At 38.7% G+C, this 17340-nt stretch overlaps 1 protein-coding gene across 6 annotated transcripts; it reads left to right on the top strand.

Moving 5' to 3' along the window:
* The first annotated feature begins 4 nt into the window (after positions 1 to 4).
* On the top strand, positions 5 to 16797 carry ap1s1 (adaptor related protein complex 1 subunit sigma 1). 6 transcript variants are annotated; one of them, XM_030430741.1, is made up of 8 exons: positions 8 to 228; positions 1353 to 1388; positions 3890 to 4076; positions 4635 to 4687; positions 7107 to 7285; positions 11148 to 11256; positions 12502 to 12639; positions 13410 to 16797. In XM_030430741.1, exons 5-8 carry the CDS (start codon positions 7107 to 7109, stop codon positions 13455 to 13457), a joined length of 474 nt encoding a protein of 157 aa, XP_030286601.1. In that variant the 5' UTR covers positions 8 to 228; positions 1353 to 1388; positions 3890 to 4076; positions 4635 to 4687; the 3' UTR covers positions 13458 to 16797. The 6 variants fall into 6 exon arrangements, with proteins under 6 accessions (XP_030286604.1, XP_030286603.1, XP_030286605.1 ...); XM_030430743.1 differs by lacking the exon at positions 3890 to 4076 and having other exon boundaries at positions 7 to 228; XM_030430742.1 differs by lacking the exon at positions 1353 to 1388.
* The last annotated feature ends 543 nt before the right edge of the window (positions 16798 to 17340 follow it).

Below are 17340 nucleotides of genomic sequence, written 5' to 3'. Positions count from 1 at the left end.
TGACAGGCAAAACTCAGGGTACCAAATGTAGAGACTGCGCATGCTCACCAGAGGCGGAACTGCTCACTTTAGCAGAGGATTGGCTCTGTTCAGGTTCATTGGTACAGTATCTGAGACAGACATGGACTGTCAACGTTAGCTCCGGTATATTCGTTTTCGTTGCACTGGACCGCTTAGACGGAGGGTTCGTTTGTCACGTCGCAGTAGCATATAATATTGGACGAAATGGTGAGTTACTGGCTTCTCTTTCGCTTTAGAAGGGGCAGGAGCGAGGTGCTAAGCTAATGCTAGCAAGGTGTACGATTTCAGGAAGTGTCCACCTGCGCTACCTTTACCTGGCTTCTGTCAGCATAGCTCGCAAGCTAACAGGCCAAATAACTGGATATGGCGTGATAAAATGCTGCGAATCTGTCACACTGTAGGTATTTAAAAGGAGCTGTACCAAGTGAGCTGTGTCTAAATGACATTTAGTGATGTAAAAATTGGAATATGTCGGAGACACATTTTTTTACTTGAATGAATGCTTCCTCGTCGCAGGAAATGGGTTTAGCCGCAGGTTGTTTTCTGTTTAAACAATAGAGGTGACAGTCAGCTAGGTGACAGTTAGCAAGATGACTGTTATTCAGCAGTCCTTTTTCCAATTACTTCCTCATCCTACAGCTTTAATATGAATTAACGACTCAGTTATAAATAATCGTATTTTATCTTTAATCACTGTTTTAATGTATTGGTGCACTACACAAAAGCATGGGTCCACATAGTATATGTAAATTAACAATAATGCTCTTTGTTTTAACTGAATATAATGACTTCTGTGGCTGGCAAATAAACTCAGATGTGGCTAATTAACAGCAATTTCCTAAGTTGGTGAAACTACACCTCTTGGCTGTTTTCAATTTAAAGCAGCTACAAGAAACTGTCATCATTCTGTTGATCTTGTCAGCCCCTGTGGATAAGATCGTTGGTACCACCACATCCTGTTATAATTGCTATTGCGTGCATTTGTACGGAAGTGTATTGCATAAACCTTGGCATGTAACATATAACGCTTAGCGATATAAGTAGGAATTGGTCGCCTTGAATACTAATAATCGGCATCAGTATTAGCCCTGAAAAAGCTGTATCGGACGACCCAATGTAATGTATTTCATATACCTTTTTGCGGTCCAGATTCAAACAACATGACAAACTGTTGAACAGTTACTTAAGTCAGTCAGTTACAACACACTGAAGTTCTTTGCTCTTAACAAATAGACTGAAATAGCTCCTCAGTTAAATGTTCCTTCCAAGTATCCTGCTGCTTTTGTAAAACAAATAGGAACCACACCTCCCTCATTTTCTCTTTGTCACAGAGAACATAGACGGTGCAAGACTGGTTTCAGGCAGATGTAAGTAAAGATAACTAGTTGTTGTTGCAGTTGTGTTACGAATGTGTGAGTTTGGATTTATTAAATCTGTTATCATCCCAGAGTCAATGCAGCATGTGTAGATTTTCATGGTTGTCTCAAGTTTTTACCATTTGAATAAATTGCTCCTGTTCAATAAGTTTATGTAGGTTTACTGTGCTTATTGTTTCCTGCAGTACGTGTTTGTGCACGTTTGGAGAGAACATTACAACCAACTGTATGTAGTGACTAGACTTGACAAAAACCTAAAAGCCACTGAGTTGCTGCTGTACCGGGACTTGCCTAATTGACGCCTCATCTTTGTACAGTAAAGCCGGCCGGTTGAGTAATTCACATTCACAAACGCCATACTCAAGCATGTTTATTTGTGCATCATCCATTTGCCATGGAGCCTGCATCAATCTACATGCTCTACAAACTTACATGCTAACAAACAAAGGTTCAATGGTCAGCAACTCCACCCCTGACGATGGCAGTCAAAATGCCTTGTGCACCACTGGTAGCCAACACACCTGCTCAGTGATTGCCACTTCCCCCATACTCCCACACATCTTTGAAAACCTGGAAAGCAGTTGACAAATATTTTAGTCCCAGAAAACACATGGAAAATGAGAGGAAAAATATCCTGGAAAATCTTGTGTGTTTCTGGTGACTTTTCCTCAATAGAAAATATAAGACATAGTCGATAACATCCACAGAACTCATTCCATCCATGTTTTGACAGATAACACATAAAGCCAATTATAATGAGTAATAGCGCCATGCTGACCACTATTGTGTGGCTGGAATAGATTTACAGCCACATTAGGTTAGATTTACCTACACAGCACAGAGTGTGGGAGAAGCAGCCAGCAGCACCACAGGTGTTAATGTCTGTGCTATTGCAGTCGTGCACATCAGTACATCAGGAGAGAGAGTGAGGTAAAAGAGTAGATGACAACAGAAAATATTAACTAGAGTGACAGCATTACCGAAAAAGACGACCCAACGGATAATAGCCCAAGGCTCAAAAAGATGAGGAAATTGATGAAAAGATTGGTTAGAAGAATTCAGTAGTGGGGAGATATTCTGGCTATGTAAAGTCCAACGCAAAACAAATTTGCGTGCACTGCAAATTGTGTCGAAAGCATGTTCCCACAAAGTCAAGTAATACCCAGGGCTGTTTCTGTCTTTTTGGGGGCCCCTATTTTGTCAAGCTACGATGGATAGATTCCTAACCCTTTTAAGTGATCAACAAAGATGCAACAATCTATTACATTTTAAGAGGAAAACAGGCTAGAGTTGTGAAAACCTCTCCAATTCAAATCAAACATCTTAAGTCGACCCACCCTAGCAAGTTGAACTGATATAAAATGATAATACAAGGTAAACAATGGGTATCCTCTATAGGTCAATAGATGAAACTGATGCAGTGTTCCCTAAAAATGTTTGTTTTAAATTGTGAAACATTTTTAAACTTAAACATCCTGGTCCGGTGGTGCTCAAGGCGGCCGTGCTGCTTCCTGGTCTGCGACTTCAAACTATTTCAGAATTGCTCCTGCAAAGACAAAACTCCTCAGGTTACCAAGCAAAATAGATCCTAAGCAAATATTCTTACTATATAATTGAGTTATGTTGCACTAATGCAGAAATTCATAATCTATTTTTATATTTAACATTGCAATATACAGTACAGTGTCCCTTTAAAGCATGCATCCAATTTCAAAGTTGTCACTTTTAAGCAGTTTTCGACACATTGTACTTGTTAGAGTAATAAACCAAAAACATATTCTAATATATTCTGCAGATCTAACGGTCATATATAATATAGTTTACTTTAAATTTACTTAAATTTTTGTTATTGTGATTCTTTTGAATTAAAGTAATACATCAAAAACATAACTAAACTGTAGAAATGTAGGCAAATTTGTTCAGATAATATTGTCACAATAAATATTCTAAATGTGGTAGAGAAAGACGCAACTAACTCAGTGGAGTTAACAATAATCCACTCAGAGAAATAATCCACTGCCACAATAGTCCATAATAATCCACTAGGCCTAATATGTATTAGTGTTGTTTAGCACACTTCACAGTAGAGACCTATAAACTGAGGACACACTAAAATAATCCTGAAGTAATATTACGTGGCAAATATTTAACAGCATAGGAGGTCTATGACGGAACAGCAGCTCCCACTGGACAAGGATATAGCAGACATGACAGACATCTGCCTTACAACACACCCTCCCTCCCAAATGTAATGCCGACGCGCTGGACCTGCTATAATTCACTAAAAGGGGTGTCACTTCAGTCAGTCTTATGGTATTCGCATGTGACATATACATTTTATTTTAGCCCTGTCCTAAAGCAAACACTTAAGATAGCTAAAAGTTCAGCATTAAGGCTCCCCCTCCACCCACATCATGAAAACAAACCTCTCCTTTATCCTAAGAGCATTTTTCTTCATCTAGTTTCTTCTTTTTTTCTTTTTTCTGAACCAGATGAATAGGTTCTGTGAATGACCGGTACCGGCGGCTCAGCACAACTCACCCGCCTCTCCTTGCTTAGTAGTTCTGGTCGTCATAGCAACGCGGCGTGGTAGAGACTAGATCTGACCAATCAGCTGGCGTACGTATCGCCTTGACTCACTTGGAACCTCAGTGGAGGTGCTACGAATAAAAGTCCCAGGTACTTTTCAAAGCTTTTCCGTCGGGTCATTCCTCAGATATTGAGGCCGGACTTGCAACTTAAGGGGGCCCCCTATTGGTGCGGGGGCCCTATGCACCTGCATAGTCCGCATATAGCAAGAAACGGGTCTGGTAATTGCACTTATTACCACTACCAGACCCAAGCAAATGCTGTTGGTCCCACTAAAACCAACAGTATATATACCATAAATATATAACCCATTTTATTTATCTGAAATAAAGTTGGGTATTGTTTTACAGTACATTTGTTATGTTTAACTTCTGACATAAAATAAATAATATTCAAACCAAACAAAACATGAAAAATTTGATGAGATTTGTTTCCATTTCGCCCAGCCTTTTTTCTATTTCTCTATCAGAGCTGCACAAAACAGACAACATTGTCATCAGAAAAGTTAACTCTGTTAAAGATCATATTAACTTTCAAATGGTAACATTAGTTTATGGAGAAGAGTAGGGCTGCACCTAACGATTTTGTTTTTCCGATTAATATATGAATTCTTTTTCGGATCAATCTAACTATTATTTTTTATTGCAGTAACACGTGCAGGTTGTAACGTTACAACTTAAGTGGCCCAAACTGCAGATAATGTAAGTTGCATTATTTTTTAAATGTAAATTGTAGTCACTGTTGGTAACTGTGGTAGTATTTACAAGGTTTAATATTGTAGATAAATGTTCTTATTAGATCTTATAGAATAGACCTTTTGTGAAATTGATTAGCATGTTTGATTTAGTTGCTAAAGTTGTGGTTCTTGCTAGCTTGTTTTGCCTGCAAAGGTAAAAGGCTTGTGATCCACCTCTAGGAGCAATGGTTTCAAATGTGTGTTGGACGTTGTTCAGGGATTTTTCTATAGATGGGATGCTGCGGAAGGAACTATGAATGGCAGCTCAACTGTACGCAAGTAAAACACTGGCTAAATACTGGGTTATGGTACTTTTTTGATGGTATTGTCTCTTCAAACACAATGTTATGTTTAAATGGACTATCACATGAAAATAAATGTAAAATAAATAAACTTTTGTGTCTGTTTAAACTCGTTAAAGATTACTAGCAAAGGGGCAGATATATATTGTGATAAACTGATAAAAGTCAGTTTAGTCTTGGTTAACTCAACTCTTACTTTGAAGTTTAACTTTAGTTTATAAGTATCATTGTTTAAAATACATTTTTATCACCATTGTTATTTTTATTTGAATAATTCCCTAAATTAAGATGCAGAGTTACAGTGAAAAGACAAGACAGATATGCTGTGTTTCACTCTGAAGCACAATACTGTGTGGCACCGAATCTTAAAAAAAGTTTTATTTAAAAAGATTTAATGATCTTAAAACTGTTGATTTCGCTTCTATTGACTGAAATTCCTTGGGTAATGACATACTTTCCATCTCAGATTGGGATGTTTATTGTATGTTCAGCGATGCTCTCACTTTACCTACCGGAGTGGCCTCCAGTCTTCATCGCTGATTTGCTATTACTTGTGAAGTGTAACCATCAGATAGTGTTTTGGGTGGGATACTGAGTGAGACTCCAGAGTCTAGCAGTATAATCATTAATTGTATGTATCCTAGTATACTGTAATACACTATTATACACAGTATTAGTAGTATGGAGAACTACAATATACATAAAGTTTTTTCTTCAAGGGAAACCAGTTGTTCTTTTTAGGGGACTTAACTTGTTATCTCTTTTGCATATTTACTATTGATCTTTATTAAAGCAAAATTATTCTTAAGAGGTCTAACAGTTCACTGATATGAAATGAAAATCAGTTTGAAAGTTATGAATCAGCTGAGTGAAGCTGTTTATGATGCTACTTCCTCACAGCATCTTCAAGTGCTTGTAGAAGTTCAAAAAGGTCAGTGCGAGACTCGTCACAGTAACAATAGTTCCCTTCCAGAAAACAAAAGCAACATGTCAGAAAACAGCAGTACAATGCACTATCAAATCTAAAAAAAGGTTTGGAAGAGAACTGGATTTTATAAGGAGGACGGACAGATGGACAAAAAGCAGGCAGTACAGTAAAGTACAGCACAGGTATTGTCAATTGTGCAGTATCTCTGACTTTCGTGCAGATGTTTCATAATAAAAGTCTAGCAGTAATGGGAGGGATTTTTCCCAATGAGCTGTGGGAGCTTTGATTTGAAACATTTTATGCAGTTGTAGCTTTGCACCTTTGATGTAGACAAAGAAACAGAGCAGCATAGTTTTAAGAGTTTGCATACATTAATCTCACATAGTTTTGCTTTAATTGTCCACATTGATACACGCACACTGGCATGCCTCGCTTGTTGATTTCACTCTGCTTTCTGTTTCCACTCTACCAGCATGTTATCGGTTTTCTTCATCAACAGTACATCTTATCAAGTCCACCAAAAAACACTGTTTTGTCACTCACTAAGGATTTTTTTTTTCTAATGCAATTCCAAACAGCAGTTGGACCATGTGTAGTGGAAGCTTGTTGTTAATTATAAAACGGATCAATATGCTCTGACAAATCACAAAAAAACACTTTTCCGGACAGAAAAGGTTGCATCACAACCAGTTCTTTTACAGGAGGGATGTAACACCAGAAAGTGTCTCTTTTACTGCAGAGCGTGTATGATTGACAGTAGATGGCAGGGGGAGAGCAAGGGCTGGTTGTCACCTTGTTAATAATTTGCAGATGGCATAATTCTCTGAGACAGATAATAAAAATCTAAGTAGTCTATAAAATGCTTAAATGGGTTGCCAAATATACTTTAGCGTCCATTGATATACATGGAAGGCCCACCCAAGAATCTGTATGTGTAGGTAACACTGTTATTGATATTCACAACTGCCGTGCGATGAATGGTGAACGAGATCAGTTGTAGTCATTGTTTTATTTGACCAATAATTCTCCCCCATGTATTCTTAATCATTTGCAGATTCATCAACAAGGAACATTTGTTAAATCTCCAGTCAATAAAGCTTTCCTGTCTATTCTTTTCCATGATTTGAATTGTTTCTGTCCCTGTCTGTGTGTAGATGCATTTCATGCTGCTGTTCAGCCGGCAGGGGAAGCTGCGCCTGCAGAAGTGGTACACAGCCACAGCTGAGCGCGACAAAAAGAAGATGGTCAGGGAGCTGATGCAGATAGTGCTTGCCCGCAAACCAAAGATGTGCAGCTTCCTTGAATGGAGGGACCTCAAGATTGTCTATAAAAGGTAAAAACACAAAATCATTAAACTGCCATAGTGCTAAAGTCATTTCTGCTGGGCAGGACACTGACAAGTGTTCTTGTCAGTATGTCTTTAATGAGGCACATTATTTAATGTACTTTTCTGTTTACACCATTTTCTTTTTTCTTTATCTCTTTCTCTAGACACCAGCTTAGACCACGATATAACCAAATAACCAAATATATGGAATTCCTGACATTATATATAGTTTAGAAATCCAGGTTCTTGAACTAGTTATTCTGTATTTAATAAGGACACACACATCATCCAAATAGTGGGCGATTGATTTTGTGTTTCAGGTGCTGAATTGTTTCAGCTCTACTCATAACACATATGTTTGTTTGGTGTAGAGCAACTGCTAGCGGCCAACAAAGCAGCTGTAAAAAAAAAAAAAAAAAAAAAAAAAATGCCTTTTCCCTGCACTACTTTCAAAGAATAACGGCTGACAAATTTCCAGTAATATGGTGGCAAATGTGTTTTATTTCCAATATCTTAACAACAAAAGTTGTTGGGACAGACACTGTTTTATAAACAGAAGTATGTGCTCCGGAATTTAGACGTGTTAAGTGTATGTATGAAGAGGAGACTTTCTGTGCCTTACAATGTTCTAATAATGTTCTAATAATGATAATGTAATTCCAAGGACGCTATAACTATTAACCTGCTCCACTTCAGCTGAACTGATGTAGACAGAGATGTGTGTCTTTGGTGATTTAAGAAAAAAGGGGGCAATCAGCTCCATTGAGCAGTAGCTTGTTCTCTGTGCACCACTTGGCAAAATTATTGAATTCCTCCTGATATGAACTCTCATCACTGTTTATAATACAGCTGATGATGGTCATGTTGTTTGCATACTTCACGGTAGAGTTCCCCTGATGTCTGGGATTGCAGTAATGGGTGCACAGTGTGAACAGGAGGGGGCTGAGCACACAGTCCTGGGGGGCTCCGGTGTTCAGCACTAACGTAGAGGAGGTGTGACTGCTAAACGAAAACTCTCTGGGATCTGCTTTTAAGGAAGTCCAACATCCAGTTGCAAAGTGTTCTACTCAAGACTTAAACAGTTTTAACCGACGGTTTGACCATCTTTATCAACTGAGAGTATGCAGACAAAAAGTGCAGAGAAATCAGATCTGACTGGCCAAAGTGAGGACACTGTAGGGCTTTGTAGCTGTCAGGTATATTTGTATACACAAGGTCAAGGATGTTTCTTTATCTTTAGGGAAACTTAACATGCGGGTGGAATTTAGGTAAAACAGTTCTGAGGTACGTGTCATTAAAATCACCAGCCACAATGACCATTCCATCTGGTTGCTTTGTCATGTTACTGCTGATGGCATTCTGAATTTGCATCTGGGGGAATGTTCACAACAACCATAAAAACACTCTTGGCACTCTCTGGGCAGATAATATGGGCAACATCTTAGTTCAGTAATTTGCCATCTGGTGAACACTGTCCATCCACTTTAACTGAGCGGAAAGCATTATTTATGTAGACACAAAGCCTTTCTCCTTTCCTTGTACCGGAGTCATGTGTCCTGTTGGCCCTGAACAAAAACATTAGCCAGAAGAAGGCTTGGTACACCTCTGACTTATCAGTGAGTTTACAACTCGTTTTCCTTCAATAATGTTATTAACGTGTGACATTGTGAACACAGACTACCATGGCAAGCCTAGTTCAAGGTGTAAGTAAATTTATAAGGAAAAAGATTTGCCGTCTGCAGCAGCCTCAGGTTTGATTCCACCCAATCACCCCCTGCTGCATGTCATCCCCTCTCTCTCTCCCACGATTTCTTGTCCAATCCTTTAGCTGCCCTATTAAACAAAGGCACCAAAGGTTTTTATTTGAATGTATATTATTGGTCCTCTGGATATGTGACCAAATCTTGCCAGTCAAAAATATACACACAACAAATTGAATGACCAATTTTGGTAATATAGAAAGTTGTGTCAATCAAATTTGCCCTATAGAATGAACTCTTAACTTTTAAGTGATTCTAATTGAGAACAAGTGGTGGCTCTTCTAGGCCCATTTTAATAGGACCTGTTTGATACACCCATTAGACTCTACACTACAATGGGAAAGTCTAAGGAGCTCAACATCGATCTTCGAGCACATTATTGATTTGAAGTCAGGAGAGTCACTTAGAGGCATTTCAAAGCAGTTACACATCCCAAGGTTAAACAGCTGTTTGAAAATCCGAAGTGCATGGCGCAGTTGTGTCACTGCCACGATCGGTAGGAAAACCTGAACTATCACATGCAGCTGAGAGAAAATGGGTCAGGATGGTCAAGAATAAACTAAAAAAGTCTGCAATCAGTTAGAAGCTGCTGGTAGACAGGTGTCAGTGTCCACAGTCTAGCGTGTTTTGCATTACCATTGGCTGAAAGGTTGCCAAGCAAGAGAGAAGCCCTTGCTCCAGACGCTGCAGCTGAAAGGTTGATGGAAATCTGTGCTGGTCACATGGACAATGAAAAAACCTTCTGGATGAAATCTCAGTGGTTAGATGAAACAAATATGGAGTTGCTTGGCCACAATGAGCAGCAATGTTTGGAGAAGATGAGGCCTTTAACCCCACAAACACCACACCTACTTTCAAGCAGGTACTGGTGCTGATAGTATTATGCTTTAGGGCGGTTTTGCTGCCAGTGGATCTGATGCTCTGAAGAAAGTAAATGGAATAATGAAGAAGGAAAAAATTCTTCAGGAAAACCTAAATTCATAAGCCAGAAGATTGGGTCTATGGTACAGTTGGGTGTTCCAACAGGACAGTGATCCCAAACACATCAGAAGTTGTAAAGGAATGGCTAAATCAGAAACTAGTCTGTGCCAGGAAGCCAACAAATTTAGTCAAACTTAACCATTTCTGTCAAGAGGAGTGGCAGCCAAAGGACTACCAGAAGCTTGTGGATGGCTACCAAAAGCAGCAAATTGAGGTGAAAGTTGCCAAGGGACATTTAACCAAATATTACAATTACTGTATGTATATTCCCTGCGATGAGCTGGCCACTTGTGGATGGATGGATGGATGGATGGATGGATGGATGGATATTTTTGACCCAGAAGATTTTGTCACATTTTCCCAAGACCTATAATGAATTAATCATTAAAACAAATTTCATGAATGTTTCAATGATTCATTGATTTCCAGGTTGCAAAAAAAATCTTGATTTGACCTGAGTAAAGCAGCAGATTCGCTGGTTTTAATGTGTCTACTCTTTGCTTTAGTTCACCTCCCACAGACCAGTTAAAGTTCATGACTGTTTCTATGTGGCCTGAACAGCATTAGATTTTACGTGGGTGAAAAGGGGAAGACCTAGCTTTCTACTGTCATTAAGCTAACCACACACACACACACACACACACACACACACACACACACACACACACACAGAGATCAGTGTGTATCAGGCCTCATTACTGCAACAGAATGCAGAGGTGGATAAACAAAAAAAAGGACAACCTAGCAGTGTGTGGGCAGGTGGGTGGTTGATGAGTTCAGCACAGAAGGATTTCCTGCAGTGGAGATGGACTGAGGGAACACTATGCTTGTAATGGAAGTAAAAGAGGCTCCACAGTTCATCAGAAACCTCCTTTTAAGCACCTTGTTTTAGGATTTATTTTATTTAATATTTAATATTTCATTTGGATTCTGGCTTCAACTGTTCTAGCAAGTGTAAACATCAGTTCACTCAGAGGAGTTATTATGTACCTACAGTGGTTGTTACTTCCCATGTCTACATGCATGTTTTTACTTTGTTTTGCACTGTATTCTACCTTGCCACAGAGAATACTTTACAATGTCAGGTGTTATTATATTAAAATGTTGTTCTGTGTCTGTTCATGCAGGTACGCCAGCCTGTATTTCTGTTGTGCAATTGAAGAGCAGGACAATGAGCTGATCACACTGGAAGTCATCCACCGTTTTGTAGAGTTGCTGGATAAGTACTTTGGCAGTGTAAGTTATAGATCTCTTAGTCTTTTTGTCTTGTCACCCCTTGAGTTTGTTACAAGTAGGGCTGTCAAATTATTTTTGACACACGATTAATGTACGCACGTTCCATGATTATGACCATCGGCTGCTTTATAGTTTGCAATATCAGGAAGCAATGCAGCAGTAATGTTGTGGGTGGCAAGCAGAAACAAACCTCCTTGAGCAGAAATGGATAAAGACAAGGGTCTTTTAAATGGCAAGCTCAGCTTCAAAGCCCTTTCAGATGGTTCTGTCCACAAAAACAAAATTATTTACATTTACTGTCCATGTGAACTGAGTCACCACTGGAGTGCGTCCAGTCTCAAATACCACATGCTGGCCAAGCACATAGCTGATGCAGAGAGCCCTCCTCCCCCTCACCAAAGGCAGACCACACTGAATAGTTTGCAACAGAGATGCCTAAACAACTCTACATACAACAAACTTTCAAAAGCGATAGCTAAATGGGTGGCTGCAGCTTGCAGGCCGATTAACAAGTGTAAAGTTTGACACTACATTGTGTTAGTATTACTAAAAAATGATTTATTCAGGTCAGTATGCCCATCTGTTGCTGCTTGTTTGGCTTGAGTGCCATTTTATGCTTTCAGCATATTTTTTGAACATACTGTGCCCTTTGAAGTTATTCAGGAGAATATTCTGGACAGTATATGTCATTGTTTTTGATTGTTTTTATAATATTAAACATACATTTTAGAAAGCAAGCATATAAGTCCACTCCCATGTTGATAAGAGTATTAAAAATATAAAGGTACATTTAGAACAAATAAAGAATGCAAGTTAACTATGGGCAATCAAGTGATTAATCACGATTAAATCTCTTAATCAACTGACAGCTCTAGTTACAAGATAATCACACTTTTTGTGCTTTTAACCAGCTAGTCAAGCAACTTGGCAAGGGCTGAGTAGAGTAACTGACAATAATGCTCAATTCACAATTTAGTAAGACATATTAGGAGACAGATATAAGTTCAACTCACATGAGACTCGCAAATGTATAGCCAGGCCCTGGTAGATAATATGGTAGGAGTTTGCAGTGTATTTGAAGGTAGCACAAGTGAATTTTGTTCAGGCACCGAAGACCAGAATTGAAATTAAAATGTCATCACGATTCCTCTTCTATGTTGGAACCGGTTCTCCATGCCCCATAGAGAGCATGTGAAGACTTTCTTTGCTTTAAGAAAGCAATGGATTTTTTGTTTGTTTGTGCAGGTGTGTGAGCTGGACATCATCTTTAACTTTGAGAAAGCCTACTTCATTCTAGACGAGTTCCTGATGGGTGGAGAGATCCAGGACACATCTAAGAAGAGCGTCCTCAAGGCCATTGAACAAGCTGACCTACTGCAGGAGGTAACCTGGGCTTCACCCACCACTGTCGGTGATGTTTTCTCAGTGTGACTGTCTTTCAGCTTCAACTTTTTGTCACTGTTTTGGGGTGGAAAGGAGAGTGTGTTTTACATTATCCGCACACTAATGAGAAAACTCATTATCTCAACATACTATAGGAAATCTGTTAGAAAGTTATGCTATAGGCTTATGGGGGCACACGCTACAACAGAGTGGCATTGTGAAGGAGAAAATCTATGAGGAACCTCAAAAACCGTTGCCTAGCTGGTGATTACCAACCTTACTTCAGCCTGGTGTGGCAGCAGTGCCTGCACTCTGCTTGCCTTCGCTAAGGTACACTCTACTGGCTTTAACTCCCGGTTCATTTCTATGAACAAAAGTTTCACTGAAATTCTGCTCATTTTATCAGGGTCGCACTTTATTTTGAGGCACAGTGTCTATGATTCATAAGCAGAAGTGTAATAGTAGTATTTCACATCTGCAATAAATATTTTTGAGAAATACAGAGTAAAACTGTTCCAGGCCAGTGTGGTCTGTGATCTGCCATAGACTGGATTATGTTTATTTTTCTTTCCTCATTTCTAAATGTTTCAGGGATTCATTATGCCATAATGTAACATGATATAAATGGTCCAACTGACTGTAATGATTCATGTCTGTACCTCTGAGAACCGCCAGCCCCATGACATTTGTATGTTTGTCATTTATTTTAAATAGTTAAAAAAAGAAATAGTAGCTCTTCCATTCTAATGTTTGTGTGTTTTCCTTTACAGGAGGATGAGTCGCCTAGGAGTGTGTTGGAGGAGATGGGCCTGGCATAGTACACAGCAGCGCTATGAGAGACTATAGATCCTAAGGCAGAGGGCTGGATGAGAGAGAGGGGGCGGGACAGAAGCTGGGATTGAACATGCTTGGACTGACAGAGATGGTGCTGTTTATCTGTGGCTTTGGGGACTGATGTGCAGTGTAACACTGGAAAAAGACAGTCAGTTAAGAATGGAAGATCCTTGCATTGACAGGCCCTTTAGCTTTGCGTGTGTGTGCGTGCGTGCGTGAGTGTGCGTGTGTGTGTGTGTGTTGTGTGTGTGTGTGATCTGAGCGTGGGGAAGAGGAAATGGTAAACATTTTAAACTGTGTGTGTGGCTGTGTTCAGATTTTTAAAGGAGTGAGTCCAGCTTTGCTTATTAGAGCGCTAAGAGCCCACACTGAATACAGACAGAGTTGAGGTGGGGTGACAGTTTGACTGGTGCTTTGATGCAAAGAGCTGGTTGAACAGGTCATACCTTGTTTTGAAGTTTTTCAGATACTGACTGTTGACCGAGACTTGAATAGGGATTAGGGTAATTAGAAAAAATTAGCTGGGCCTCGCTTAAATAAGTCTGTTATTCTATATTTTTTTGTATTTTCAACGATTCTCACGACGATTTTCATGAAAAGGCTGAAGCTAACAATATGTTAGTCTCCTAATACAGTGTGACTTCCCTACTGTCTGTGGCTCTCAGCCCAAAGTGCATTGTTTCCTACTGATGACATAAATATTTTAAAATAGGTCATGTATACATTACAATACAATGTTGAGTCCACTAATCAAAGTACTTGTATGTTGCACTTGTTTTGAATCTCTGAAAATTGAACTTGAACTGGCATGCAATCCGAGCATGATCTGAGAGTGTTCCAAAAAGCTTCCTTTTAATGTCACAAAATGTACCCCTATAAATGTTGAATGGGGTTGAGGTCAGGTGATTGTGAAGGAAAGTCCATGACAGTCAGGACTCCTTGGTCTTCTGTGGTCTTCAAGTAGTTCTGGCAAATGTTTGCAATGTGGAACATTGTTGAATCCTGCTGGGATAACTTGAGTCATCAGGTTTTGCACAAACTTGCAGAGTCCATACCAGCTCAAGTGCATCCTGTTATTAAATCAAAAGGGAGGACATAAGATAATCTAAGATACTCTGAAATTCATGGACATTTTTCAGCGATTCAACTTTTCAATCAATTTCCTAATGAACATTCAAAAACAATTGCAAAATAGAAGAATTTTGAGACCTTTTCTTCCCTCCCAAAAATAGTAGAATTTTCAAAAACAGCTCATTAATCCAGTTAAACAGCTTGACATTTTATTTTAAGCAAACTTACTCAAACAGCAAGAAATAATGCATTTGCTGGGGACAGTTTTCAACGACGGATTAAATTCTGGCAGCAGGATTGTGTATGTGGGATTGAGTCAAATAATTTGAAGTTTGTGTGTGTGTGTGTGTTCATGGTAATGAAGAAACAATCACTGCAACAGTGTGGTCTATTTATGTGTTTTAATGGACAAATTTGGAGCTATATGGCACAGTGGAATACAATATATCAGTCTTTGGATACACAAACAATACTTGGTATGAGGATACATGCATTGTTTGATTGGCTCTGCACATGAGATTTGGCGACAATCAAAAAAAACATACAATATTTCTAGAACATAACTATTATTCTGTGTTTATAGAAACCTGTATTGATGGCATTTGCCATTATTCCTATTGGTTGTGTTCTATATCACACAAATGGGGAAAAAATGTGCAATGTGAGAAACAGTCCTCCACTGAAGTGTTGTTTTCAATATCTGGACAAACATGAGTGCTATTCTCACACATTTCGGGTCATGACAGCAGAAGCTGTGTTCAGTCTGTTATTCTCTTGTGTAAAAGGGTAATATAATCTAATTACAAGTTATTTTTGTAGTGTTGTCCCTCGTTCACACCACTTATAAGAGCATTGTATAAACTGGGCAAGCAAACCAGGTCCCCAGTTTTACAACCCAGTCGCTAGAATAAATGTTGGTAAAGTACATCGCCACAAAACCACAGTTAGTTAGAACTTTGTGTTTCTTTATGTTGCATCTTACATTTCCATAGCTTCAATTAAGAAAAATAAAATAAAATAAAAATTCACTTATCACAATCATGTGCTGATGCCCTGCTAATGTTAAGGCACCAAAACCAATGGGTTGGGGTTGGGAAACATCATACCCACTTGTTGAATTGCTGTGTTCTGGTGTCAAATATATTCAACGGTTTCATACATATAAATGAAGAAACGCAGACTCTAACCACAGTCGCTGTTTTGGCAGCCTTGTTGCCTCAAAGTCTACTACAATCACCTCAACCTCCTCACATGACAGTCAGGTAATAAACATTTAACGTTGACGTGATATGGTATGTAGCCTATGACACGTACACAATGAACATACCCATCGTTTGCAGAAATGTGAACTGCTAACATTTTATCCTGGTGACTGGGCTGCAGTTTAACAATATTGATATGATCAGCCACTTCAGAAGGGAAAAAACATGCAACCACAACTACTGTCCAGTTTAAACAGGGAGCAGTTTAGAAAGATGGTGTGGAAATTTACAGCAAACTATCTGGGTAATAACTGAAACCTTCAAACTTATTTCCTTTTGCAATAATGATTTGAATATTATGGTGTCTCTAATGGCTTGTTTTGTTGCCTCATGCATTAAAGCAGTGTCGAGGCATTGAATCCCCAGTTCTCAGAAATAATTATGTAAGTAAATTGTTATCGTTAACAAATAGGATTGAGGGCTATAACGATGATGTTAGACAGAGGTTGTAAGAATTGTTCCTTTTTTTTTCAGGTTCCACTCTCTATGCTTGCTTGTACTTACTAATCCTGAGATGCTGTCTAAAACATCTGTTGGGATATTTTATCACTTGTTTGAATTAGACTCACTGTTTTAAGAAATTCTATTAAATTTTTCTCATGAAGGCAGAGAGTGATTGGCTCATTTACCTAACGTGACAAGCACAGTGTGATAAACTGCATTGTGGATTGAAAACAATGAACCAAAGACATTTACATTACAACATTATACATTTTGTTTACATACGAGCCATTCATATGTACTGTAATGGGACTGATGTGCCAGGCCAGGTGGAAATGTCATGTCTGTATTATGCAATTTGACAAAGAATCACACCCTACTTTTCCTCCTGACAGCAGCACGTAAACACTTAAATGGAATGAAATTAAGCAGAGTTTGGCGTCCGAGTTGGAACCTGACATTGTTCTGTTGGTACTACAAACTGGTACTTCATGTTAAAACTGGGCTGAAATTTCAAGTCTATTAGAATAAACTGAATTTTAGACAAGTATATACTATGTCTCATACATTTTTACAATGTTTTTTTCTTATTCTTGAATGTATGGCTTTTAACGATGTTGGTGATCTGTCTGCAATGCCACAATTTTTTTAATGCATTATTCAGTTTACCAGGGTCAAATTGAGTCCTTAGTGAAGGGAAGATTTTTTTTTCTTTCTCAACTGGCGTTCAGTTTGACTTGGTGTTGATCAGCTTGTAATCAGACATAATTTAATGTCAATGAGTCAGCAGACGTAATGAAAGTTTCTGTGGTTCTACAAATCCTTAAAACTTACTTCTGTGCTAATGGTAAGGTTTAGGTTTTATTCAATTTTCTCCAGTTAAAAATAATCAAAACCCAAACAACTGTAGTCTACTTACATTTCAATCATTATTTATTTATGATTTCTTAAAAGTTGTTTTCCCAGATATGGAAATCTGATCCAAAACTATTAAGTTAATGAACTGAAACAGCTGATCTAATATGAATGAAACTGAAAGGGCCATGACGTCAATTTTACACATAAAAGTGAGTTTACAGGTCCTGGGGAATAC

Source organism: Sparus aurata, chromosome 10 (assembly GCF_900880675.1).
Source record: "Sparus aurata chromosome 10, fSpaAur1.1, whole genome shotgun sequence".
Lineage (NCBI taxonomy): Eukaryota > Metazoa > Chordata > Actinopteri > Spariformes > Sparidae > Sparus > Sparus aurata.
Note: the sequence above shows the minus strand (reverse complement) of the source record. Positions and strands in the feature narration are given on the sequence as shown.